The following is a 27,870-nucleotide window of genomic DNA, read 5'->3' as shown; positions in this document are numbered from 1 at the left end:
CGCTCTTGAACCCACTGATTCCATATTCTGCCGCCAACAGTCATTGGATGCCGAGCAACGCGAGCAGCAATGTCGCGATACGATAAACAGCAATCGCAATAGGCTACAATCCGACCTTTATCAAAGTCGGAAACGTGATGGCACGCATTTCTCCTCCTTACACGAGGCATCACAACAACGTTTCACCAGGTATGAGAAATCGGTTGGAAACCTTCCTCATGTCAGCATGTTGTAGGTGTCGCCACCGGCGCCAACCTTGTGTAAATGCTCTGAAAAGCTAATCATTTGCATATCACAGCATCATCTTCCTGTCGGTTAAATTCCTCGTCTGTAGCTCGTCATCTTCGTGGTGTAGCAATTTTAATGGCCAGTAGTGTAAAATTAAGTTTGTACAGAGCACACAGTGCAATGGCCATTTTTTTTTCTTTGCACTGTTACACTATGATGTATCCAACTTCTTTGCGAAAGTACACCACGGACGAGTAAAACCTACTACCACTCATACCGATTAGTGTAGGATGCCAGTAAGCCACAGCGAGTAACTCCGTTATTTTGTCAGTTCGGGGTAAATATACGTTACCGGGCGTTTAACACGGCTGCAGGAGGCTAACCTGGTGGCACCCTGTCAGCCACGCCTGGCCTCCTCCCCCTCCTCCTCCTCCGCATCCCCCAGTAGCAGCGGGGCGCCGGCGCAGAGCCGCCCCCGACCCTTGTCGGACGATCGCGTGTTCGCCAGTCTGGGGGCGGCAGCATCGGCGGCGGCGGCGGCGGCGGCGGCTTCGGCAGCGGTGTTAGCGGGAGCTGTAGAGGCAGGCACGGCCACGAGTGGCGGCATGCCGCCGCCTCCGCGCAAGGCGGCCTCCGCGGCGCTGGTGGTGGGCCTCGTCTACTGCTCGCTGCTGCTCGACAACGTCCTGCTCACCGCAGTCGGTAACCGCCGCATCTGGCACACCCGCTGCCCGTCTGCCCTACTCCTGTCTCCATCCTCATCCGCTTATTTTAGTTTATTCCTCTTTTCGTTCAACAGTGATCTGACTCGAGATGCAGCCCACCACGAATTCTTCTCCAGTGCCAACCTCTGTATCTCACAGTGGCACATCCAATGTCGACAGTTATTTGTTAGATATAATCTAATCTTAGAAGCTAGATTAAGGAAAGGCGAATGTACGTTTCTAGAATTTGTAGATTTAGAGAAAGCTTTTGACAATGTTGACTGGAATACTCTCTTTCAAATTCTGAAGGTGGCAGGGGTAAAATACAGGGAGCGAAAGGCTATTTACAATTTGTACAGAAACCAGATGGCAGTTATAAGAGTCGAGAGGCATGAAAGGGAAGCAGTGGTTGGGAAGGGAGTGAGACAGGGTTGTAGCCTCTCCCCGATGTTATTCAATCTGTATATTGAGCAAGCAGTAAAGGAAACAAAAGAAAAGTTCGGAGTAGGTATTAAAGTCCATAGAGAAGAAATAAAAACGTTGAGGTTCGCTGATGACATTGTAATTCTGTCAGAGACAGCAAAGGACCTGGAAGAGCAGTTGAACGGAATGGATAGTGTCTTGAAAGGAGGATATAAGATGAACATCAACAAAAGCAAAACTAGGATAATGGAATGTAGTTGAATGAAGTCGGGTGATGCTGAGGGAATTAGATTAGAAAATGTGTCACTTAAAGTAGTAAAGGAGTTTTGCTATTTGGGGAGCAAAATAACTAATGATGGTCGAAGTAGAGAGGATATAAAATGTAGACTGACAATGGCAAGGAAAGCGTTTCTGAAGAAATTTGTTAACATCGAGTACAGGCTTAAGTGTCAGGAAGTCCTTTCTGAAAGTATTTGTACGAAGTGTAGCCATGTATGGAAGTGAAACATGGACGATAAATAGTTTAGACAAGAAGAGAATAGAAGCTTTCGAAATGTGGTGCTACAGAAGAATGCTTAAGATTAGATGGGTAGATCACATAACTAATGAGGAGGTATTGAATAGGATTGGGAAGAAGAGAAGTTTGTGGCACAACTTGACTAGAAGAAGGGATCGGTTGGTAGGACATGTTCTGAGGCATCAAGGGAACACCAATTTAGTATTGGAGGGCAGCGTGGAGGGTAAAAATCGTAGAGGGAGACCAAGAGATGAATACACTAAACAGATTCAGGATGTAGATTGCAGTAGGTACTGGGAGATGAAGAAGCTTGCACAGGATAGAGTAGCATGGAGAGCTGCATCAAACCAATCTCAGGACTGAAGACCACAACAACAACAACAACATATTCCAATCTCGCGTTTTACCTTCTACAGCTCCCACTAGTACGAGGTGCGTTTGAAAGTGGCGTGCAAACATAAAAAACTACTTACGTGTTTGGGGTAAATCTTTTTTATTTTTCGACGCAGTCTCCTTTTAGACTTATACACTTCGTCCAACGCTGTTCTAATTTGTTGATCCCTTCCGAATAATAGGAATTGTCCAAGTCTGCAAAATAGCTATTAGTTTCTGCAATCACCTCCTCGTTTGAATAAAATCTTTGTCCCGCCAGCCATTTCTTCAAATTGGGGAACAAATAGTAGTCAGAGGGAGCCAAGTTTGGAGAAAAGGGGGCATGTGAAACGAGTTGTAATCCTGTTTCCATTAATTTTGGGACCACAACTGCTGAGATGTGTGCTGGTGCACTGTCGTGATGAAAAAGGACTTTTTTGCAGTCCAATCGTCGGCGTTTTTCCTTGCAGCTCGGTTTTCAAAGAGTCCAATAACGATGAATAATCTGCCCCTGTAATAGTTTTACCCTTTTCCAGATAGTTGACGAGGATTATCCCTTGCGAATTCCAAAAGACAGTCGCCATAACCTTTCCGGCCGAAGGAATGGTCTTCGCCTTTTTTGGTGCAGATTCTCCCTTGGTAACCCATTGTTTAGATTGTTGTTTGGTCTCAGGACAATGGTAATGTATCCATGTTTCATCCACAGTGACGAAACGACGCTTAGAGTCCTGCGGATTCTTCCTGAACAGCTGCAAAGCATCCTTGCAACACTTCACACGATTCCGTTTTTGGTCAAGCGTGATCAATCGCGGAACCATCTTTCGGATGGCTTTCTCATGTCCAAATGTTTATGCAAAATATTATCTATCTATTCATTCGACATGCCCACAGCACTTTCAATCTCACGCACCTTAACTCTTCTTTCATCCATCACCGTATCATGGATTTTATCAATCATTTCTGTAGACGTAATCTCCACGGGGCGTCCAGAACGTTCAGCGTCACTTGTGCCCATATGGCCATTCCAAAAATTTTGAAACCACTTATAAACTCTCCAAATCGAAGGTGCAGAGTAATCGTAATGTTTATTAAGCTTCTCTTTAGTGCCCTGAGGCGTTTTGCCTATCATAAAGTAATGATTAATCACCACATGAAATTCTTTTTCGTCCATTTTTTGACAATCATACGACTTCCTTGATTCATACGAATGCCAAACACATAGAAATAGACCAATATGGCTGAAACTTGGTGTGCGTTCTTTCCAAAGATGGTAGTAACTAAACATGACCTCCATACGCACCGGTCGTGCCATCTCTCGGACTTTGCACGGACTTTTCAAGCGCCCCTCGTACCATTGGAATTATTCGCTGATCTCTTAACAAAAATTCCGTCATGCTGTGACTTTTTCTTGTCATTGTTTTCCACATATACTTTTTGTCGGCGATTCTTTCGAGAACCTCATTTTTGCAGGTGGTGATGCCCCAGAGAGCTGATATATTTGAAAAATGTCATATTACCACCTTGAGCTGTTGGTAAAATTATTCATACAACCAGTTTCAGTCGTCTAACCATCATCAGAGTCTTAAGTGAAAGTATTCACGACATCATGTTATCGAAATATAAAATTATTGTCGTCAGGTGATAAAACCATGAATAATACGCTGTTATTATATCGTAATACAATAACTGAGGACGTAATTTGTAACTGACGACGTCATTTATATTACGATATGATAACAGTGTATTATTCATGATTTCATCTTTTATCATTTTATTTCGCTAACATTATGCTGTGAATACTTATGTGTGAGAACCTGATTATGGTCAGAAGACTGATATGGGTTGTATAAATAAAGTTCTGTACTAGCAGCTCAATGCGAAATATGACATTTTACAATTTTTCAACCTCATTTTTTATCAGTCCATCTTATCTTTAACATCCTTCTACAGCATCACGTTTCACATGCTGATACTCTCTCTGTCTCCCTCTCTGTTTTTCCCACAGTCCGTGACTGACTCCCAAACAATTCTATGCTCCAAAAGTATATTGTCAGAAAGTTCTTGCTCAAGCTGAAGACAATGTTTTATACAAGTAGACCTGTTTTTGTCAGGGATGACTCAGTGAATTTTTATTTCCGGTTAAGTGTTTGGCACAGTGCCCCACTGCAGACTGATAACGAAGGTACGAGCATACGGCAATAGTTCTCAGATGCGCGGGTGGCTCCAAGACTTCTCTAGAACTCAGTACGTAGTCAGACGTCAGGCCATGGTTATGAGTGACCCAGTAAAGTGTGACAGGACCGCTCCTGTTCTCTATATACAAAAGCGAGCAGACACTTGGGCTGAGCAGAATCTGCACAGCTCTATGACGGCGCTCTAAAATTGTCGTCGCTTGGTGACAGTAAGAGGATACATGATGACTTACAATTTCTATGTGTGCTGATGACTGGCAGCGTGCTTTAAACATTGGAAAAGATAATTTTATACAGATGAGTAGGAGAAACAACCGTCTAATTTTCGAATGTAGTATTAGTGCTGTACTCCTTGATACAGTCACGTCGGTATCTGAAAGAAGACCAGGCTGCAGTAGACAGTTACAATCGGGCTTTTGTATTAGGCCAAGTTTAATAGAACAGAGACAGTTTTAAAGAATAAGTATAACTTAACTAATTGAGAAATGTCAGAAAGTGACAGAATGGCGGACGATATATAAAATGTTATAGAAGTCAGTTTTACCTGTCGTATTACGCATGCTTTCTGGAAGCGACTAACTTATCGGGGTGAACACCTTGGCCACTTTTCCCGACGAGTAGTGTGGTCACTTATCCCTATTGGACGCCATGTCGGTATTCGTGGTCCACAGAACAAATAACAAGGATCTGCCAAAGGACGTTGTTTAAACATTTATATTGTGTAAATTTATTATTATGCTTTCACGTGAGGTAATGAGAATAATATAAATCACTTATCTGACATCAGAGGACACAAAAACAAAAGTTTTCACTAAAACGTAAAAGACCAAGCTTCCTCTGTCAGTCTCACTGACAACAGTGGCGATGTATGTTAGAAACTGACCATTTATTGGCAGGCAGGGAAAAATTATGCAATGGTCACCTTTCCCGTTCTGGCCACTTTACCACCCTTCGTCTACCGATCTTACTAGTAATGAGTAACCTACATGAATTGGGATGTTACTGTAATTAGTAATAGGAATTGCAACATGAGACACAATCACAAATGTTTACTAAATGTTTTGAGCGTCATATTTCTTTTACTCGTCGCATTGTATTATAAGAGGTGATAAAAAATTTCTGCTTGAGGGGGTTGCTGCAGCATACATGCAATCCAGCGCGACTCCGATGCGGGTGTATAAGCATCGAAACGTAGGTGAGAGTTCAGTCTGCGTAAACAGCCTCTTGAAGATGAATGTCTCTATAGTGCGCATTCACGAATCCATGTTACTTCTGTCTGACATTTACAACACATCAGCTTATCGGTGCTAGTTGCGCATGCTCGTAAGCTGTCAGCGTTGGAATACAAACAATAAAATAATCTGCCTCTCACTTCCATTAACCGTGCAGTGACCACAGTACATTCCACTCTGCCACTGAGGTAAGCGGCAAACTTTGCGTAGTTCACGGCCTAATTCACCAACTTTAGTTCAAATTAAGCACATATTACACTCTTAAGATGCTCTTAACGTTAGTTGATGTTTTTGGATTTGGCTGTTAGTTGCTAGAGGTATATTATAATAAAAATACAGCTGAGAACCGCCGACCGCACACCATGGTTCGTGCCGCAATCGGTTTTCCTCGCTCGATTTGCGAGTGAAACGCGGGATTTACTAAAGTGCGCATCATTTACGACGGCGGCCGAGTTTGGGTTCGTTCTGCGCATCTGACGTCACAAAACAGTGTCACCCAATGAACAGAGAACGACGTTGCCATAGCTCGACTGCAGTGCAGAGCACGGACGAGTGTCTTCAGTTTTAGAAACTTTCAGTCACAAATAAAGTAATTGAACAAAAGCAATGTCTTGATAGTAGAATTTCTTTTATAGAAAGTTTGGAAAAAGCATTCTTTATACCAATTGCTTCATATTCTGTTAATTAATTAAACCAAACAAGCAATAAGCCTCCTAATTCAGGCAATAGCAAGGAAAGGTGTTTATATCATTCTCGCTAACCGCTTTTCGCAATAAAGAACAATGGTAATTGTTTATTTCCTATTGTACTTCGACGAAACGTGAGTGATTCATAGTCATACCAACAGTGTTTGTCGGTATTTTGCGTGATGTTTTAGAGTCCTCCAGAAAATACGTTGAATGGCGACCTGCGTTAGCGTAATGGTTGAAGTGTTTGGCTGCTAAGTGAAAGGTTCTGAGTTCAAAACTTATTGGATGCTTAATATTTTCTTTATTTAAAAACAATATCGAAGTGTCTTACTTCATGAATTTTATTCGTTTTAATGTAATTTTTTGGAATTTCTAGTAGCAACTAAAATCGACCATACGGAAAATATACACTATGGACTTTTACCTCTGCAAACTCTTTAAAATTTCGTGCAATGGTTTACTACATTTAATGCTGCACAATAACTGCATTGAACATCGAAACAAATTTAAGTCATTTATAGGGGGAAGGTATCAGTCAAGAAGATATGTAAAAAATCAAATTTTTGTCCCAAATAGTTTTTGTGAAGTCCAATGATAAGTGTGTCAAAGCAGTCGGGACACCATGTGTCAGCGCAGGCGAGCAGTGCAGTGATGACAAAATCTCGCACAGCGCGGAATGCGGGAGCACGTCTCTGTAGCAGCGAAAGGGTTAATGCGGCCGTGGTGGCTTTACTTCATAAACTGCGCGACCCCCCCCCCCCCCCCCTAAACGTAAGTTTGCGAACTATACTACACTGTGGCGCTGCTTCTCTTGGCGTGTGCAACTGGCAACGCAGCAATCTCCCGCGTCTGGGCGGGCATGCGCGAACCGCCAAGATAAAAGAACTGAACCATAATAGTGGTAGGACGTACCCTCCGCTATACACTATCTGGAGGCTTGCGGAATATGCATGTAGATGTAGACTGTGTTTAGCTTCCCCCGTGTCGATTAGGTGACTGGAGGCGGAGCACAAGGTAAGACAGGAAGTCTACCGCGACTTTATTACCGCAGTGATCCTAGAATCGTTTTAAACGATTTCGGAAAAGGGAAGAATATTTAAATTAGAATTTCATGCGCGCACTTCCCCGTTACGTCTACTGCTCTACATACAATTCTTACCGAGATTGTTAGCACACACTTAGGCGGTGGTGCCCATCTAGGAGGTAGACAGAACTTTCGTCGCCAGTGTTTGGCCGGCACGGGTGGAGAAGTGGTGCAATTCGTTCCCGGTTCTATAGAAACTTCCCCAAAGTGTGCAATGAAGTGACGTCACGTAACACTATCGATACTGACCTGGCCTTGTGAAGTCAAGCTCGCCGCTCCCCATCGTGCGACCCAAGGGGAGTAAAGTACGTGCCGTCACTAAGTCCCACCCTCTTCCTGCTCCTGTCATAATCATCATCCACCATCTACACAAACTCGACACTACATCGTAGACTAATTCAGCACAATCACCTTCATGAAACAATAAGTTACAGTTGACACAATCCTGACGCCGCCCATATTCCGTCTGTTACACCGCTAATCATAAAACTGGAGCACCGTGAAGACTGCGTGCAACAAACGCCAAGTTGGCATGCTTGGATATACTTAGGAGTTCAGCACAATCACACTCCTCCATCATTCCGTATGTAAGGAAATCTATGCCTATCGAGACCGCTGTCTGCCGTTTCGCGTAACGGCTGCTGAGAGACGGACACGCCACTACACGCCAACCACGATCCATGATAAACTCTTCCATGGAATGACGTCACCATACCTGTCACTCTAACTCAGTTCGACTAAGTGTCTACCCACGATGGAGTTATTTTGCTGCCGGAGGTTTAATCTCAGCGTTCGCAGCCGATGTACCAAATCATCTACAAATTTAGTCGTATATTCTTCTTACTATCCCTGCATGAACCATGGGCCTTCCGATGGTGGGGTGGCTTATGTGCTTTTGCGATACAGATAGCCATACGGTAGGTGCAACCACAACGGAGGGGTATCTGTTGAGAACCCAGACAACAAGTGGTTCCTGAAGAGGATCGGCAGTCTGTTCAGTAGTTGCTGAGGCAGCAGTCTGGATGGCTGACTGACCTGGCCTCACAACATTAACCAAAATGGCCGTGCTGTGCTGGTACTGCGAACGGCTGAAAGCAAGGGGAAACTAATGACCGTATGGCATTGGTGGCCGGGAAACCCCTCGGCCGCCCCTCCACAAATTCTTTAACGCCACTGCGGCGACTTGAGAGTGAATGAGGATGAAATGATGATGAAAGACACACAACACCCAGTCATCTCGAGGCAGAGAAAATCCCTGACCCCGCCGGGAATCGAACCCGGGACCCCGTGCGCGGGAAGCGAGAACGCTAACGCAAGACCACGAGCCGCGGAGAAGGGGAAACTACAGCCATAATTTGCCCGAGGTTATGCAGCTCCGTTGTATCGTTAAATGATGAAGGCGCCCTCTTGAGTAAAATATTCCGAAGGTAAAATACGCCTCTATTCGGATCTCCTGGCGGGGACTACTTACGAGAGTGTCCTCACCATGAGAAACAAAAGTGACCTTCTACAGGTCGGAGCTCGGAATGTTAGATCTCTTAATTGGCCATGTAGGTTAGAAAATTCAAAAAGGGAAATGAAAAGATTAAATTTAGATAGAGTAGCAATTAGTACAGTTCGGTGACAGGACGAACAGGACTTCTGTTCAGCTGAATACAAAATCAAATAGAGATAATGCAGGCTTATGTTTAATAATGAATTAGAAAATAGGAATGCAAGAAAGCTACTACGAACAACAAGGCGAGCGCATTACTGTAGCCAAGAGAGACATAAAACCAACTCCTACAGCGCTAGTACATGTTTATATGCCAAACACCTCCGCAGACGACGGCGAGATCGAACAAATGCATGATGAGATAAAATAAATTATTCAGATAGTTCAAGGAGAAGAAAACCTGTGATGGGGGACTGTAATTCGATAGTAGGAAAAGGAAGAGAAGGAAAAATAGTAGGTGAATACGGACTGAGGTAATGAAATGAAAGAGGAAGCCGGCTGGTAGAATTTTGCATAAAACATAATTTAATAGTCGCTAACACTTTGCTTAAGAATCATAAAAGAAGCTTGTATACGTGGAAGAGACTTAGAGACAGTGGAAGGTTTCAGATTGATTATACTGTGGTAAAACCGAGGTTTCGGAATCAGATTTTAAACTGTATGCCATTTCTAGGGGCAGATGTGGATTTTGACCACAATCTTTGGTTATGAAATGTAGATTAAAACTGGAGAAGTTTCAAAAAGGTAGGAAATTAAGGAGATGGTACCTGGATAAGTTGAAAGAACGCATTAGATAACGGTTAACAAGAACACGGGAAAGGAATACAGTAAAAGACGAATGGATAGCATTAAGATGACGCAGTGAACGTAGCAGAGAATGAAATGGGTAGAAAGAGAGGCCTAACAGAAATCCGTGGATAAAACAGGAGCTTTAGAATTTAATTGATGAAAGGAAAAAATATAAAAATGCAGTAAATGAGAAACGGAAAAAGGAACAGAAATGTCTAAAAAAATAGGCTGACAGGAAGTGCAAAATGGCTAGGCAGGAATGGATAGAGGACAAATGTAAGGATTTAAAATCACCCTAACTAGGGGAAAGATAGATACCACCTAAAGGGAAATTAAAGAGGCCTTTGGAGCAAAGAAAAGCTACTGTATGAATATCAATAGCTCACATGGAAAACCAGTCTTAAGCAAGGAAGGGAAACCTGAAAGGTGGAAGGAGTATATAAAGGGTCTATGAAAGGGAGTGAAAGCACAATCATGAAAATGGAAGTGGACGTAGATGAAGGTAAGATGGGAGATAAGGTACTGAGAGAAAAATATTACAGAACTCTGAAAGATTTTAAGTCGAAACAAAGCCCTTTGAGTAGACGAACTACTGATAGCCTTGGAAGAGCCAGCGATGACAAAACTCTTCCATCTGGTGTGCAGAATGTAAGAGACAAGAGAAATACCCTCAGACTTCAAGAATAATGTAATAATTACAATTCCAAAGAAGGCAGTTGCTGACAGGTGTAAAAATTACCGGTCAGTTTAATAAGTCGCGGTTGCAAAATACTAACACGAATTCCTTACAGAAGAGTGGAAAAACTGGTAGAAGCCGACCTCGGGAAGATCAGTTTGAACTTCGGAGAAATGAAGGAAAACGCGAGGCAATGTCGACCGTACGACTCATCTTGGAAGATAGGTTAAGGAAAGGCAAATCTACGTTTATAGCATTTGTATAGAGGAAGTAGCTTTTACAATGTTGACAAGGATACACTCTTTGAAATTCTGAAGGTAGCAGGCGTAAAATACAGGGAGGGAAAGGCTATTTACAACTTACAAAGAAACCAGATGGTAGTTATAAAAGTCGACGGGACTTGTACAGAAACCAGACGGCAGTTATAAAAGTCGAGGTGCGTGAAAGGGAAGCAGTCGAAGCAGGAATGAGACAGGGCTGTAGCCTATCCCCGATGTTGTTCTATCTCTACATTGAGCAAGCAGTAAATGAAAAAGAAGAAAAAATTTGAGTGAGAATTCAAGTTCAAGGGAACAAAAAATAAAAACTTTAAGGTTTGCCGATGACATTGTAGTTCTGTCAGATAGCAAAGGACTTGGAAGAGCAGTGAACGGAAGGGACAGTGTCTTTGAATGGGCGGTATAAGATGAACATCAACAGACGCAAAACAAGGGTAATGTAATAAAGTCGAATTAAATCAGGTGATGGTGAGGAAATTAGATTAGAAAACGAGATACTGAAAGTAGTAGATGTGCTTTGGTATTTGCGCAGTAAAATAAATGATGACGGTCGAGGTAGACAGGACATAAAATGCAGGCTGGCAATGCCAAGAGAAGCGTTTCTGAAGAAGAGAAATTTGTTAACACTAAATATAGACTGAAGGGTTAGGAAGTATTATCTGAAGGTATTTGTCTGGAGCGTAGCCATGAGAGGAAGTGAAACTTGGACGATAACCAGTTTATACAAGAAGACAATAGAAGCTTATGAGATGTGTTGCTACAGAAGACTGCCGCAGATTAAATGGTTAGATCACGTAACGAACGACGAAGTACTGAATGGAAGGGGAGAAAAGAAATTTGTGGCTCAGCTTGACTAAAATAAGAGATCGGATAATAGAACACATTCTAAGGCATCAAGGGATCCCCAATGGGGGGTGTAAGAACCGTAGAGGGAGACAAAGAGATGAATACAGTAAGCACATTCAGAAGAGCGCAGGTTGCAGTAGTTACTCGCACAGGACAGGGTAGCATGGTGAGCTGCATCAAACCATTCTTCAGACTGAAGACCACAAGAGTGACTATGCTGTATACTCACGACAGGTAAAATTTAGTTATTTGCCGCCCTTCCTGTGTTATACGTTTATGACCAGCAATCTAGACAAGACTACACCAGTTAGTGAGCCACAGAAGTGAATAAAATGAACTATTGCAACACTTAGCCTGGTATTGATGAATATTTACGTGTTACAATTGTTCAGAATCTCTTTGACTGTACGTGCTGTAAAGACGTAGGAAATGAACAGAATGCAGTCACTGTATTCCATTTGCTTACTACTCCTTTAAACGCAGAGTTTTTTTAGATTTAATGGTAGTAGCTTCCACCTGTTACGTGTATCTCAGAATTTTGATAACGAAAGCCGAGGCTGCTCAGTAATTTGTACAGTCCGTTTGCAATACGTTTCGTCAAATTTCCTTTCCATCATGCACTTTGTACTTGTGAAATATAATGCCAGTTTTCAGGCATCTGACGAATTCGGATGAAGAATTATCAATTTTTAATTGAAATGTTTGCTAATTGTTCTAGTGATCATAATCGCCAATGGTAACTCCTACACTTCTTTCTGTTTTACGTTCTGTACAGGTCTCTCATGCTCGCAGATGGGACTGAAAAGATCTACTGTTACATAATCTCAAGAATTTAAATCTTATTTCCCTGAAATGGTCCCCTCTTCTGGTTTTCCTCACTCGTACGTGCTTCCGTATTGTTTACTGTGTGTTAGTATGTCAGTTACATTGGAGTTTTAATTAATGTAGAATGTAGTCTGCATCTCATTGCTTCCCATTTTCCGGTATTTATTTACTGGACATCGAAACGACGACTACAGCCATTCATGACTGTAATTAGGCAAGTGTTTACGGAACAACTCATCTAAACAAAACCATAGCCACCAAAACCACAAAGCCACAAGTATCATACGCGCATTAAGAGTGTAATACCTGCGAATATGTTCATTCACATTGACAAACAAATTATAACTATTAAGTATAGATGTAGTCGCTGGGTCGACATATACAAGCACCTGGGAAGGGGAGTTTCCAAACTCGAAGTGTAAAAATAAAACTTTTCGATGTGAATTCCACAAACTGCCAAGAAAGATGCAATGAGTTATACGTCACAGTCACGGCTGTGATGAACGGAAAGTCTTTGTGAGTTAAAATCATTTTACATTACCATTGTTCCATAACATTTTCCGCCGATATTTTCTGTCCTGCTCTGCGCCTCATAATTTTTTCATGTTGTAGATTCCACTCGTTTGCAGTAACTTTGAATTTTTGTGTGGTAGTTATGAATTCTAATGTCTGATTTTAATTTTATTTGACTTTTTTTATTATAGATATCTTCAATAAATCAATCAGCTATTTCACGACTTATTGCTGTACGAATCGTTTAAAACTAGACTGTATAAGATGCTTTCCATTTACCAGCCAACAACGTAACGAATTACATCGATGGAAACTAATTATATCCCTCTACTTGAAATCCAGTAAAACTCATACATTTTCAGAACATAATCTGAAGGAACATCTGGACTTTTATGAAGCGATACTATAGCGTTTGCTCCAAACAGAGATTGCAGCGACGAGTATTAACGACGAAAAGATGCCATAAATACAGATCTGCGTTGTAAAAAGTATAACAGAAAACATTATGTAACATGGGAAACGAGTTTCTTTTCCTATAACTTATCTGTTTCACAAAGAAGTTTCTACTGCACAAAATATACTTAAAACCTCTCTTATGTTAGTTTATTTTCTGTTTATCACGTAGACATTGGATGAAAATTGCTAGCAGCAGGCTTTTCAGTTTGTGATGTACGTTGACATTATGAAGTACAGCTCTATCAAGAAGCAAAAATTCTCTCTCTCTCTCTCTCTCTCTCTCTCTCTCTCTCTGTGTGTGTGTGTGTGTGTGTGTGTGTGTGTATGTGTGTGTGTGTGTGTGTGTGTGTGTGTGAGAAGGTGGGGACAGAGCCAGAAAAGGGGTCTCCCGGTTTCACTTTTGCGACTTATATAAATATCGTAAATAATTAACCCAACAGAGGTAGTATTACGGCATCCTTCAAAACTGCCCATACATTTCATTTAAAAATGTTTGAACTAATGCAGATGATTTGTTTTACGCAAATCACTCCTTGAAGACACTTCTTTTTGACTTGTATAAAAGTTGAATTTCCTTTGTGCAAAAAATTGCCTGTAATTTTTCGAATATATGCAGAATATCGATGGAGAGAATAGTAAAGAAAGAAAAATTCCAAAAGAAAAAGAAATAAAAACCAATGTGGTTTTGGTTTACACTTTCGCTCTACGTTAAAAGGAGTTACACAAGAAATAACACTGTACTGCATCTTATCTTCAAAGTCTTGCAGATATCTCGAGCACAAAGCTGTTGCTGACGATTGGATGCGAGCACAAGTCACGTAAATGTACCTGTAGAAAGATGCTGAAAAAGTAACCTCCTATGTCCTACTAACTTTTATTCAACCCCCTTTCTACCATAATTCTAGAAGACTTTGAACTAAATCATCATGAAATATGTGGAGGAAATGATTTTGTCCCTGGAAGTAGCATACATGTATGGACTTCGAAGGCGTCGATCATTGTTATATATAACAAGCGACTAAAAAGAACATGCATATTCCGTTACAGGATTCAGAGATCCAAATCCTTGCTGTGTGAACGTTACCGACAACATAAAACCGGTATCACCCACAAGCACTAAGTTTGATCCATACGTAGCGACATGGCTTTGACATATAATATGTGAACGAAAGGGAGAAAAAACCATCAGGTACTACAAATTATGTTTTATTCACCAAGCGTTCATGTATTAGCATATTACACTTGTAACATCGTGAACGCTGAATATGTGAGAGGCGTAGATGATGATCTGCACGTCCGCTGGAACATCACAATTTGTGTGAATGTGAAGCACGTGGTCATCAAATGTCAACTTCACAGCCCGCGCCAGCCAGTCAAGTTGGTTCTGGTTGTTGGCTGTCATTCCCTCCCACACTTGTTGGAGCACTCTCAAATGTCGGCCTCTTGATGACGACAGCTGTGCCAGAGTTTCCTCGATCCCCGTCCCCACGCGATTATCTGTTGACTTCAGTTGTTCCAGCTCTTGAAGGCTCAACATGTGCAGCTTTTTCGAAATCAAGACACATGATGATTTATATTCCTTCAACCACAGATAAATCTTAGGTCGTCAAAACAGTCGCTACCTTCTGACCGAAATATCCCAACTCTGTGGCGACGTGTTTGCGTGATAAAGCATCAAGTACTACATGGAAATAGACAGCTTCTACCATAAAGCATGAAATAACGTTGCTACTGCTATAAGTAGTGACACTACAGAGACCATGATTCTACCAGTCTGTTGTTTGTTTCAGTTCCCATTCTTCCGGATGTTTTGTACCGCAACGAGATCTGCTATGACAGCAACGTATCCATGGCAGCCAACTGTTCCAGGTAAGCAACATGTGCTGCAATTCTTAATATTGCGAGTGTGTGGGTTTTATTTTGTCAAGTTGCGCAATGGATTGATCCAACAAGTACCCTTTGGCTGTTGCAAGAAATAATTTCCACCTCACACTACTACAGAAGTCAGACAGACGCTCCTAATGTACCAACAAGAACTGCTTGAAAAACATTCAGCAACAAATAACTTCTGGGTCACCCACTGTAAGGAAAAGACACAAAAATATTCTATATTCTTACGTAACTAGTGGATTACTTGGGAACTGGAGTATTGCTAGTTAGTGTAAGAAAAACATTAAACGAACCAAAAATATTATTTATTGCAAAAAAATTCTGAGAAAGCAAGTGAAACTTTTTCTTATAAATTAATAAATTTCCGGGTTCTTTTTGGAAGAGTAGATTGCCTCTTATGGATAGGAATGCTATTAATTTACAAGGTGTGGAATGGTCCTTTTCGCCCTTTTCTTTAAGAATGTTATGTACCCAGCAGAATGGCTGAGAGCCGTGACTACACAACTTGAATAACTTTTCTAGGTATGGTCAAGGCTGTCGCGTGAGAAATGTAGTGGAGTGTACTGTTATGCAGGACAGCTGGGGCTCGCATACACTGTAGCGGACAATACCGTAAGCTGTGACAACTGCAGCCTGCGTCGCTCGTTGCTGACAAATAACACAACTATCTCTTTCTATCTGGATTGACCTTCGCCAGTCAAAGTCTCCCTGTGACTTGATGAAGTCAAGGACTCCTATCCACCCCTGGGCTAACTATTGGCGTGGTACACTGGTCAGATGACCAGTCCACCGCGATGCCACTCAATATTCGCTCGCAGGCGTTTAACTAGTACTCACACCACATAATAAGTGTGGCAGCCAAGACAGTGAACAACGCTTACTCGCGAGCGACTCAATATAGAGTATCACTCCAATTCACTAACGACAGAGGTGCCCTCCCAGTGAAGTACTGAGGAGAGACTTTGATCCTCACTCTTTGCGTACACGCACGAGCGCACGCTCTCGTTACGTGTTCCCACCCCAAAAGCGACAATGGAACGGCACTTTTTCTGGAAAAGTTGCAAGGATATATTATTCGCAGTCTTCCCTCACTCTTCTGGCTCTTTGCATCAGAAATATTCCGCCAATGAGTGTTGCTCTTTTAAACGGGAGAATGACGTTTCGTTTAAGTCGACCAATGTGGGAAGATGTAGCATCTCCGTTAGGCATATACAACCCTCCTGTGAGGATGTCCTTGAAAAAATGTGTCTTCTGGACGCTACCACACAATGTAGCGGAATTTGCTTTTAAGTCGAACACGGGGGTCGTTATCCCTACACTCTGGCAAAAGCTGTCCTCTCTCTGGGCGGTTGTTCCGGCCAAAGTTGGTGTACACTGACCCACCCCTCTGAAGGGACGGGCCTCCCAGAGGGCCGGCCGCCTCCCTAGAATGAAACTTCTGGTCGCCGTCATGTTGTGTACGCCAGCCTCGACTTTTTCAACCTTGGTGCGCACTTGCGATTTCCTTATCACATCTGCATATCGCTTACATGAATTCATACAAAATTGACTCTACCTTATCAAGTTTGGGTTCGAATGAAGCATCTTTATGTGCAGAATACGATTGTGAGGACGGAATATGTAAGAAATGAAGGTCAGGAGACCACGCCACCTTACATACCCCCCGCCCCCCCTCCCCCCCTTGTGACAAAATTTTTGTCTGGGGTTTGTCAATGCCAGGCAAAAATTGTTCTTTTAGATTTTCCAATAAACTTTCTCAGCCATTCTTAACAATTTTGTAATTATTTCTTTATAGCTATTGTTTCTAGTTTTTAATAATACAATTTGTGTTTTGTTGTTAGGCAAACATAGACTTTACAAAGGTTGATTTTCTTTGTCGTTGCCATTATGTGTCTGTTTTTCTAAACTTGTTAGTGTATAGTGCATCATGTCTTCGTGTGGTTACTTTTTGTCTTTAGTTAAGGTTTTCGTGAATGTTTGCAAAAGCTCTGTCGTGTCACTTTGTTTCATTTATTTATTTCTATTATGTGTCACTGTTTTTCTTTTTAAAGAATGAAGAAGCTTCTCTCTTAATTCTATCTGCGGTACTAATGTTAGGATTGCAACAAAAATGTACTTATGAACATTCTTTACAGAAGGAAAATACTACATAATTCTTTTTCTAATTCTACATATAAAGGAAATAAGAGATTGTATGACTATCCTAATTTAGTTTCTTTCTCAAAAATTTTGAGGTATGTGTAAATTAGGGACTTTACATATTTAATAAAATAATTATTTTTACAAATAACAAGAAGGTAAGTATTATTTGCATATATCTAATTTTTATAATCTACGCTGGTTGTATTTACACTGTCCATTTTCTTGTTCACAAATAAAACTTTATGCCGTGCTGTCTTTGTATATCGAACATCTCACGCATATACAGGCTGTCGGCCTGGAAATTATTCGATGGTACTACCAGGAAACATAATCAAACACCGCATTTTTTATATAATGTAGGTGTATCATAAAAACTGTCTACATTTTTATGTAACATAGTGTAAAGTGAACTCACGCTCAGTGAGAGACAATTTTGTGTTAATATTATGTTTTGCTAGGTATTTGTTGTTTGTGTGTTGAAATATGTAAGTGTGTCTAAGTATATAAATAAACTGTCAACAGTTTAGTGTACAATGAAAAAATAGTCCAAAATTGGAAATTCTACGTTTTTTCTTTACTCGATAACTAGTTTCTAGCCGAGACCCATTTTCATACCATTGTAACATAATCGAAAATGGTATTTCCGAAGTTGTAAAAATCATGCCAAAAAGATGCAGCGAACAGCCAACTGAGTTGTCTGTATGTGCTGTAACTGTTCGCTACATATTTTTGACATGATTTTCGTGTTTTAGGAAACACCATCTTTGATTATGTTACGATGGTTTGAAAATGGGTCTCGGCCAGGAACTATTCATCGATTGAATAAAAAACCAAAATTTGCAACTTTGGACTGGTTTTTCGTTGTACGATTGACAGGAGTTGCTGATCCACAGCTATTCCAGAGTGCTGGAAGTTCGTAAAACTTTACTGAAATACAAAATTCGTTTTATGTAAGCAGCACACACTACTGTAACAGTGAAAAGAAAGAGAACCAGCCGATAAATGCTCTTATCGGAACACAAAAAAGATACTGGAGTGTTTTTTTGGGTAAGGACGTTCAGTGTGAGGTGGGGTGTTACAGCGACAGGGTGGGCCACGTGCTGCGCACGGAGGGCGAGGAGGCGCCGTGGGTGGGGCTGCTGCTGTCGTCCAAGGCGCTGGTGCAGCTGGCGGCCAACCCGCTGCTGGCGCTGGCGACGCGCGCCCTCGGCTACCCGCTGCCGCTGCTCTTCGGCACCGCCGTTCTGCTCGTCGCCGCCCTCCGTGAGTTGCTAGGCAGCAGCACGCTGGTGCGGTGCGCCAGCCACGCATAAAACCCTCACCCTATGTCCGCATGCGTCTCGGCTGCCGTAGCACCTCTAGCGTCAGGCAGACACCGCTACTCATTTCACATGCCACACTTGTCAACGTTCTTTCTTACCTCAATTCAGGTGAAATGATTCGCTTTAGCGTCAGCTGCTGTAGGTGACTAAACGTGGCATATTACTGTAGGTGGTTTTAGCTCAGCTCAAAAAGCTAAATAAATAATCCACCATGGAACAATTTTGCATCCATATTGTCTTACACGAGCTAGTCTCCAACGCACATATGATAGGCGAAAGATCACTGCCGTCTCAGTTTAAATCACGGGTCCGAGCGACGTGATGCTGTATTTAAGACACTAGAATCTTTCCAGCTGTCTTAACGCGGGATTGATGTAAACCACGTCAGGGGAACACTTAATGGTAACTTGAAGAAGGACACATCCGTTTCCTAGTTCCATCCTTGTCCATTCCAACCTTCTGTGACGTGAAAAATGGTAGGACACGCAAATTTATCACCATGCATCTCAGTAAAAGTTCTCGGAAATGTGTGTAAGGCAATGCAGCGACGCTCATGGTACTGTTGAAGCAGATAGTGTTGTCCTAATACAGGAATAACTGTGTGGGATAAAATGAGATGCCTAGTACATCAGTCGATGTCGTTCAGAGTTGAACGAAACAATTATCTCCTGAGAAGCAATTCGACTCCCCCCCCCCCCCCCCCCCCCCCTGTAGAGCTACATTGGACGCCAGTACGTCCAGTACGTTCAGTATGTCAGTACAAAACCACATCTCACAAGAATTAAATTACAGTAGGTCGGTGAGCAGCCCATAGGCACGAGATCTTGTACGTGCAACCCAAGCTAACATTCGGCACGATGACTGATGGAAGCGATTGCAAATCGAAAATGCCTTCACGGTCGCCCCCGTCAGCCACCGTGCCGTGGGCCAGCTTGGACTGCGCAAATAGTACTCGTTACTCGTTCAATGTAACTTAGACGCCACTTGCTATATGGAACGTCTGCATTTCTGTACAAAGGAATTAGTGATACTTCAGCGCTACTGTACCTATGTTGAGCGGTGATAAATTGGCAAGGCTTCTCAACGTTTGTGGAGTTCATGTCAGCACGAATTACTATCATCATTAAGCCGAGTTGGCATCCTGTATGCTCGTAGGAAGGTGCCTCTAGTTGAGTAATTAGTGTATTCACAAACAATAATTGCTGCTAATTCTGATGAATGGGAGGGAAAACATTACCAGTAGCTCCTACCATTAGTAAGAACAATCGTATTCTGACTGCGGAAAAGACCAAACAGTGACACAAATAAGCACGATTATGTTATTCACTCACACTTTATTTGAAGGTAAAGTGGGAAATCTAGCAGCGTTTACTAATAACTTTACTCTATCCATCCCCAGAAGCTGTAATTGTTGAAAAAAATCAGCAAACAGCTCCACAAAAGAAATTTTACTTCTTGATCGGTTCAGGCACCTAGTGCCCCTCTTCAGAAGATTAGAATTACTGCATTTTTTGCAGCGCCAGACATAAAAAATCTGCAGCATACGACTGTTTGAAGCTCGCTAATAATGCGATAATTCTACTCTCCTGAAGGAAAGCACTAGGTGCCTGAAGCCAGTCAAGAAATGAAATTTCTTTTCTGCAAATGACTGTTGATTTTAACGACGACTATTAGTAGCGTAACTTCTTTAGAACTATTCATTTACTCGTTACTAACAGAAAGGTGATTAACTCAGCATAGTAAAATGTGGTGCTTTAACGAATACTAGTGGTACTGTGAGTGTACCCGAAAACTCAGTTTTGCAACGGATGCTGTAGATCATTCATCTGTGGAATTTCCTGGTATAGAATAGGTAAGTACTTACTGCTGGGCCGTGTTGCTACAAGTGCTGGCTCTACTGCCACTCTTAGCACCTCTAGTCTCCTATTTGTAAGCTTTTCCTGCTTTTTTTCAGTTCTTAAAAATTAAAGCTGACAACTGTCTTAAAACTTAATAATTCAAAATAAGTTAATACGCAAGAAATACTATTTTTTGCAACGAACGTTTTCTAAAGCCCTAGGAACACGCTGAAACTGCTGAACATCCTGTAGATAACTTATCTTCTGGTGTCTTGAATATGACAAGTTTTGAAAATTTTTGTAGACTAATTACAGATGCATACACTTCAGTGCCCTCAGTTTGCTGAAACGGTCCCGTTAATAACGATAAATGAGACCAACTGTAGACGCCACATAAAATTATTACTCTGAATTGTTGACACTTACAAATTGATTCTTGTTTGTTACTTGTCATCTTTATTCATCGTACAAACTTACCTGTATCAAGCAATCTGTATTTATTAACTTGGTATTAAAATCTCTGAAGTTTCCATACACAGTTAATGCTGTAATGGCTGTTGTTTATGGTGATGGAAAAAATTTTCAGAACTGCTGTTAAAATTTGTTTGTAAATGTGATGTAATCTTTCTTGCTTCTCTGAATATCTCTCTAAAAGAAGCTCCTATATCCAAAGAATTTCCCGAAGAGAACATTTTTCCCCTTGAGCACCGTGGGTAGCATTAACTGAAGGTAATCAAATGACTGTGACATGTTTGCACATTTTTAAGCAGTACTGTGCTATGTATGACCTATATAAAGATGGCTGAACGGCTATTTTAACCCAGCTCGTCCAGAGTATGGATTCAGTGTTCTAGCCACTGCTCCATTCCAAGATTCCTCCATCTTCACTTATATACACAACAGAAAACCTAAATCAGAACTACCAAACGAACTGCAGGATCCAGATCCTCCCAAATACAAGTCCAAAATAGTAAGCAAAACACCACTTAGCTGCGAATGCAACTGATCGTAACGATACGATATCATTTCCCCCCCCCCCCCCCCCATACACCTACATATTTCCGGCTCCCTTCCTGACACCAAGCGTGGCAAGGCAATGGTAACACACTGGACTCGTATTTCGGCGTATGACGGTTCAAATCCGTGTCCGACCACCCACATATAGGTTTTCCGTGATTTCCCTAAATTACTTAAGGCTACTGCCGAGTTGATTCCTCTGTAAAGAATAGGAATGGCTCACTGCCCCATTCTTCCCCAATCGGAGCTTGTGCTTCGTCTCTTACGACCGCGTCTACGAAGGCGTCTAAGACTCTGAAAACTATTTGTCACAATATTTGTTTTTGTACGCGTGTGTTCTACCCCCATGAACCATGGACCTTGCCGTTGGTGGGGAGGCTTGCGTGCCTCAGCGGTACAGATGGCGTACCGTAGGCGCAACCACAACGGAGGGGTATCTGTTGAGAGGCCAGACAAAAGTGTGGATCCTGAAGAGGGGCAGCAGCCTTTTCAGTAGTTGCAGGGGCAACAGTCTGGATGATTGACTGATCTGGCCTTGCAACACTAACCAAAACGGCCTTGCTGTGCTGGTACTGCGAACGGCTGAAAGCAATGGGAAACTACAGCCGTAATTTTTCCCGAGGGCATGCAGCTTTACTGTATGGTTAAATGATGATGGTGTCCTCTTGGGTAAAATATTCCGGAGGTAAAATAGTCCCCCATTCGGATCTCCGGGTGGGGACTACTCAAGAGGACGTCATTATCAGGAGAAAGAAAACGCGTTCTACGGATTGGAGCGTGGAATGTCAGATCTCTTAATCGGGCAGGTAGGTTAGAAAATTTAAAAAGGGAAATGGATAGGTTGAAGTTAGATATAGTGGGAATTAGTGAAGTTCGGTGGCAGGAGGAACAAGACTTTTGGTCAGGTGATTACAGGGTTATAAATACAAAATCAAATAGGGGTAATGCAGGAGTAGGTTTAATAATGAACAGAAAAATATGAGTGCGGGTAAGCTACTACCAACAGCATGGTGAACGCATTATTGTGGCCAAGATAGACACGAAGCCCATGCCTACTACAGTAGTACAAGTTTATATGCCAACTAGTTCTGCAGATGATGAAGAAATTGAAGAAATGTATGATGAGATAAAAGAAATTATTCAGGTAGTGAGGGGAGATGAAAATTTAATAGTCATGGGTGACTGGAATTCGCGAGTAGGAAAAGGGTGAGAAGGAAACATAGTGGGTGAATATGGATTGGGGGAGAGAAATGAAAGAGGAAGCCGTCTGGTAGAATTTTGCACAGAGCATAACTTAATCATAGCTAACAGTTCAAAAATCATAAAAGAAGGTTGTATACGTGGAAGAATCCTGGAGATACTAAAAGGTATCAGATAGATTATATAATGGTAAGACAGAGATTTAGGAACCAGGTTTTAAATTGTAAGACATTTCCAGGGGCGGATGTGGACTCTGACCGCAATCTATTGGTTATGAACTGAAGATTAAAACTGAAGAAACTGCAAAAAGGTGGGAATTTAAGGAGATGGGACCTGGATAAACTGAAAGAACCAGAGGTTGTACAGAGTTTCAGGGAGAGCATAAGGGAGCAATTGACAGGAACGGGGGAAAGAAATACTGTAGAAGAAGAATGGGTAGCTCTGAGGGATGAAGTAGTGAAGGCAGCAGAGGATCAAGTAGGTAAAAAGACGATGGCTAGCAGAAATCCTTGGGTAACAGAAGAAGTATTGAATTTAACTGATGAAAGGATAAAATATAAAAACGCAGTAAATGAAGCAGGCAAAAGGGGATACAAACGTCTCAAAAATGAGATCGGCAGGAAGTGCAGAATGGCTAAGCAGGGATGGCTAGAGGACAAATGTGAGGATGTAGAGGCTTATCTCACTAGGGGTAAGATACATACTGCCTACAGGAAAATTAAACAGACCTTTGGAGAAAAGAGAGCCACTTGTATGAATATCAAGAGCTCAGATGGAAACCCAGTTCTAAGCAAAGAAGGGAAAGCAGAAAGGTGGAAGGAGTATATAGAGGGTCTATACAAGGGCGATGTACTTGAGGACAATATTATGGAAATGGAAGAGAATGTAGATGAAGATGAAATGGGCGATACGATACTGCGTGAAGAGTTTGACAGAGCACTGAAATACCTGAGTCGAAACAAGGCCCGGGAGTAGACAACATTCAATTGGGACTACTGACGGCCTTGGGAGAGCCAGTCCTGACAAAACTCTACCATCTGGTGAGCAAGATCTGTGAGACAGGCGAAATTCCCTCAGACTTCAAGAAGAATATAATAATTCCAATCCCAAAGAAAGCAGGTGTTGACAGATGTGAAAATTACCGAACTATCAGTTTAATAAGTCACAGCTGCAAAATACTAACGCGAATTCTTTACAGACGAATGGAAAAACTGGTAGAAGCCGACCTCGGGGAAGATCAGTTTGGATTCCGCAGAAATGTTGGAAACGTGAGGCAATACTGACCCTACGACTTATCTTAGAAAATAGATTAAGGAAAAGCAAACCTACATTTCTAGCATTTGTAGACTTAGAGAAAGCTTTTGACAATGTTGACTGGACTACTATCTTTCAAATTCTAAAGGTGGCAGGGGTAAAATACAGGGAGCGAAAGGCTATTTACAATTTGTACAGAAACCAGATGGCAGTTATAAGAGTCGAGGGGCATGAAAGGGAAGCAGCGCTTGGGAAGGGAGTCAGACAGGGTTGTAGCCTCTCCCCGATGTTATTCAATCTGTATATTGAGCAAGCAGTAAAGGAAACAAAAGAAAAGTTCGGAGTAGGTATTAAAGTCCATGGAGAAGAAATAAAAACGTTGAGGTTCGCTGATGACATTGTAATTCTGTCAGAGACAGCAAAGGACCTGGAAGAGCAGTTGAACGGAATGGATAGTGTCTTGAAAGGTGGATATAAGATGAACATCAACAAAAGCAAAACGAGGATAATGGAGTGTAGTCGAATGAGGTCGGGTGATGCTGAGGGAATTAAATTAGGAAATGAGACACTTAAAGTAGTAAAGGAGTTTTGCAATTTGGGGAGCAAAATAACTGATGATGGTCGAAGTAGAGAAGATATAAAATGTAGGCTGGCAATGGCAAGGAAAGCGTTTCTGAAGAAGAGAAATTTGTTAACATCGAGTATAGATTTAAGTGTCAGGAAGTCGTTTCTGAAAGTATTTGTATGGAGTGTAGCCACGTATGGAAGTGAAACATGGACGATAAATAGTTTAGACAAGAAGAGTATTGAAGTTTTCGAAATGTGGTGCTGCAGAAGAATGCTGAAGATTAGATGGGTAGATCACATAACTACTGAGGAGGTATTGAATAGAATTGGGGAGAAGAGGAGTTTGTGGCACAACTTGACAAGAAGAAGGGACCGGTTGGTAGGACATATTCTGAGGCATCAAGGGATCACAAATTTAGCGTTGAAGGGCAGCGTGGAGGGTAAAAATCGTAGAGGGAGACCAAGAGATTAATACACTAAGCAGATTCAGAAGGGTGTAGGTAGCAGTAAGTACTGGTAGATGAAGAAGCTTGCACAGGATAGAGTAGCATGGAAAGCTGCATCAAACCATTGTCTGGACTGAAGACAACAACAACAACAACAACAACAACAACGCGTGTGTTCTGCTTCGCGCTGTCATTTTTACGGTGTTTATTTGTCTCTGTGATGGCCTAAGGACGACCTTCTTCTTCTTCTGCCTACAGTGTTTGCAACTGCTGAGAACTTCGCAGCGCTGATGGTCGCTCGCAGCTTGCAAGGTGTCGCCTCGTCCAGTATCGGCGTGTCAGGTAACTAAAGGAAATCGTCATTATAACAGAAATTAAATGCCTTTACTCCATACACTGAATATTAAAGATATGTAAAAAACTGGCCGCCTCCATAGCCGAAATTGCAACGCATCACGGCGCAGTGGTGTTTGGCGCGCAAGGCGACGAAAAGCAGTAGTGGAAAGTAACTGATCACTAGATTTTGTATCATTGCTTTTAGTTAAAGTTCTCAGTTTTTTAGGGTCATCCGTTCGTCGGAGCGTTCTTTATGCTTCTTGCTTCTGTTCAGAAGAGTTGCCTGTATGCTGATACCAGTTCATCCATAACAATGCTACACTGACGTTCATTCTAGTCATACACATGGTACTAACACTCATGGCCCTTCATAATAGGTCGGGCGTAAGCAACAGCATACCATTTGCTGAGTCTCTTATGTCTGATAACCGTTAGCGATGAATTCCCATGCGAGTTTCAAATATTTGTGCTGTGCGCTGTTTCTGACCTATATTCTTCTGAAACACGTGGGTAGACTTGTTATGTAATATTTGTCTTTCCTCCGATTCAGTTAAGACTGTGAATAATGTTTTGCAGGGAGTTCTGAAAATGCCGAGTGCCACTGATTTACTACTTTAATTAATTGTTGATCCGTGATTTTAATCAAATTAACAATATTGCCTCTGAAACTTTCTCCACAGTAATAACAAAAGAGCATTTTATGAATTATAGTTACTGTGTACTGTATTTGAAAAATCAGTAGATTAAGTGCCAGAAATAGCCTACATTTATCTTATTTACTACGTTTGACGATGAATTTTGAAAGCGAAATTTTCTTATATAATTGCTGTATGATGTATTAGCCAGAAAAAATAGGGCTACTAATTTGATAAGACATAACGAGAAAGGAGTCGTTCGTTATTTGAAATGTAACGTCACTTTCGTGTTTTAAGTGGGTGATAGAAGCTACTAACGAATGGATGTGCCCAGGGAGCCAGAAAACAAATCCGTTTATGCTAGAGAAGTCACTAACTCTGCCTGGTTTGTCCTTATAGGGTATTACTGGTCTTAATACCTGGACGTATTCCGTGGTTGATGCACTTGCGATGACTCAGCAGTCTGGATGCGGCGTGTGGATCAGTCGTGTCCGATTGGTGGACCATGGGCGGTCGCCATTACTGCAAGATCTGGAAGTGAAACTCTGATTCAAGAACCATATAGTGATCGGTTTTAACCCCAGAGAACAGCGAATTGTGAAATCCCTATGTCGACTGAATGGAGAGTGGCTGGGCATCATCCTATTAAGTCATCCAGTCGAAGGATACTGGGAAAGCATCGTGGTGGCATGTGCCTTGCGGAGGCGAGATAGTGCCGGTGATAGCAACGCTGCGCACAGTAAGTGTAGCGCCATATGGTACCGTAGTGTCTTCTGGATGTATCATCTCCCCAAGTTGTTTTGCCGGCATACTGGAAGGTCAACAATCTGCCGCAAATCACTGTGTGACTGTTGGGTGGACCATAGGCGACAACCGAGGCTTTTGCATCCCTTTTACCTAAAAAGCAGATAGCAAAGCCACCCTGCTGTATGGTCGTCAACTGTGATGTAAACGACAGCTGAAGATATGGTATCCCTCTTTCCTAGAAGTGGTGGAACAATATCGCTGCATGATTGGCAGCTGTGACATCAACGACAGCTGAGGATACAGCATCCCTTCTTCTGCGAGTGAGAGATGGCAGAGCCACAGTAGACAAGAAATGTCTCCTAAAAGAAGAAGGCGTTCTGGAATGGGTGTTAGTGGTGGTGGAGAACTGTACCCAGAAATTGGGGGCTGAAGGCCGGCGGACTAAGGGAGGCCTGGAGAAAGGGAAGTGCATTTGGCTGAGTATGGGGAGGAGTGAACCTGGGAAGAAAAAACGTACAGGGTCATGGTTGGAAAAGGGTGACCAGGCCGCCAAAGGTGCCGCGACCTGGTGTGGCCGTCTTGCTGCAAAATTTCCAAGACTGTTATTCTCAGGAAGTCGGATTGATGTCTGTAGAGGGTATCCAGACGTGAAAAGGCAGGAACTCGGCAAGTAGCGAAGGGCCCCTCAGGTCACAGGAGACAAACATGACCGGAATGTGCATGGGTGGCTACCAGGCTGAGGTGTGGCAGGCTGGGGTCTTGCAGAATAGTTAACACATGCTGGGAAGTCGTATATCAGAGAAGAAAGTAAGTAGATGAGGTGAGCGTGACCATATATGGACAGGAAGAAGTGTGAGAGAGGAAGGAGGGCACCAAGGAAATGGTCTGAGCGTTGGCGACAGGCAGAAGGAAAGTCAAGGGAGACCTGTCAACAAGGGACAAGCCGTATCATGGAAATCAGAAGAGAGCGGAGCAGCGCCATAATCAGACAGAGAGGGAGAGTTTACAGTGTGGACTGGAGCCACAGGTCCAGGAAGTGAAGAAGATGAACCGATCGAGGCCGGCTGGTGGCACGCGCTATAGAGGCACTTCTGGTGCTGGAGCCGGTGGCGGTGGAGCCAGTGTCGCTGGAACCTGTGTCACTAGAGCCAGTACCA

At 42.3% G+C, this 27,870-nt stretch overlaps 1 protein-coding gene across 1 annotated transcript in view; it reads left to right on the top strand.

Moving 5' to 3' along the window:
- Positions 1-833: 833 nt before the first annotated feature.
- The window catches only part of LOC124789008 (synaptic vesicular amine transporter-like), a 135,042-nt gene continuing 108,005 nt past the window's right edge, over positions 834-27,870 (top strand). Inside the window, exons 1-4 of the mRNA XM_047256295.1 lie at positions 834-930; positions 15,110-15,188; positions 18,433-18,614; positions 25,254-25,337. Of these exons, the coding sequence (XP_047112251.1) occupies positions 834-930; positions 15,110-15,188; positions 18,433-18,614; positions 25,254-25,337 (442 nt within the window). The remainder of the gene's footprint in view (positions 931-15,109; positions 15,189-18,432; positions 18,615-25,253; positions 25,338-27,870) is intronic.

The sequence above is a fragment of the Schistocerca piceifrons genome, chromosome 3 (genome assembly GCF_021461385.2).
Source record: "Schistocerca piceifrons isolate TAMUIC-IGC-003096 chromosome 3, iqSchPice1.1, whole genome shotgun sequence".
Classification (NCBI taxonomy): Eukaryota; Metazoa; Arthropoda; class Insecta; order Orthoptera; family Acrididae; genus Schistocerca; species Schistocerca piceifrons.
This window is presented reverse-complemented; position numbering and strand designations above follow the sequence as displayed.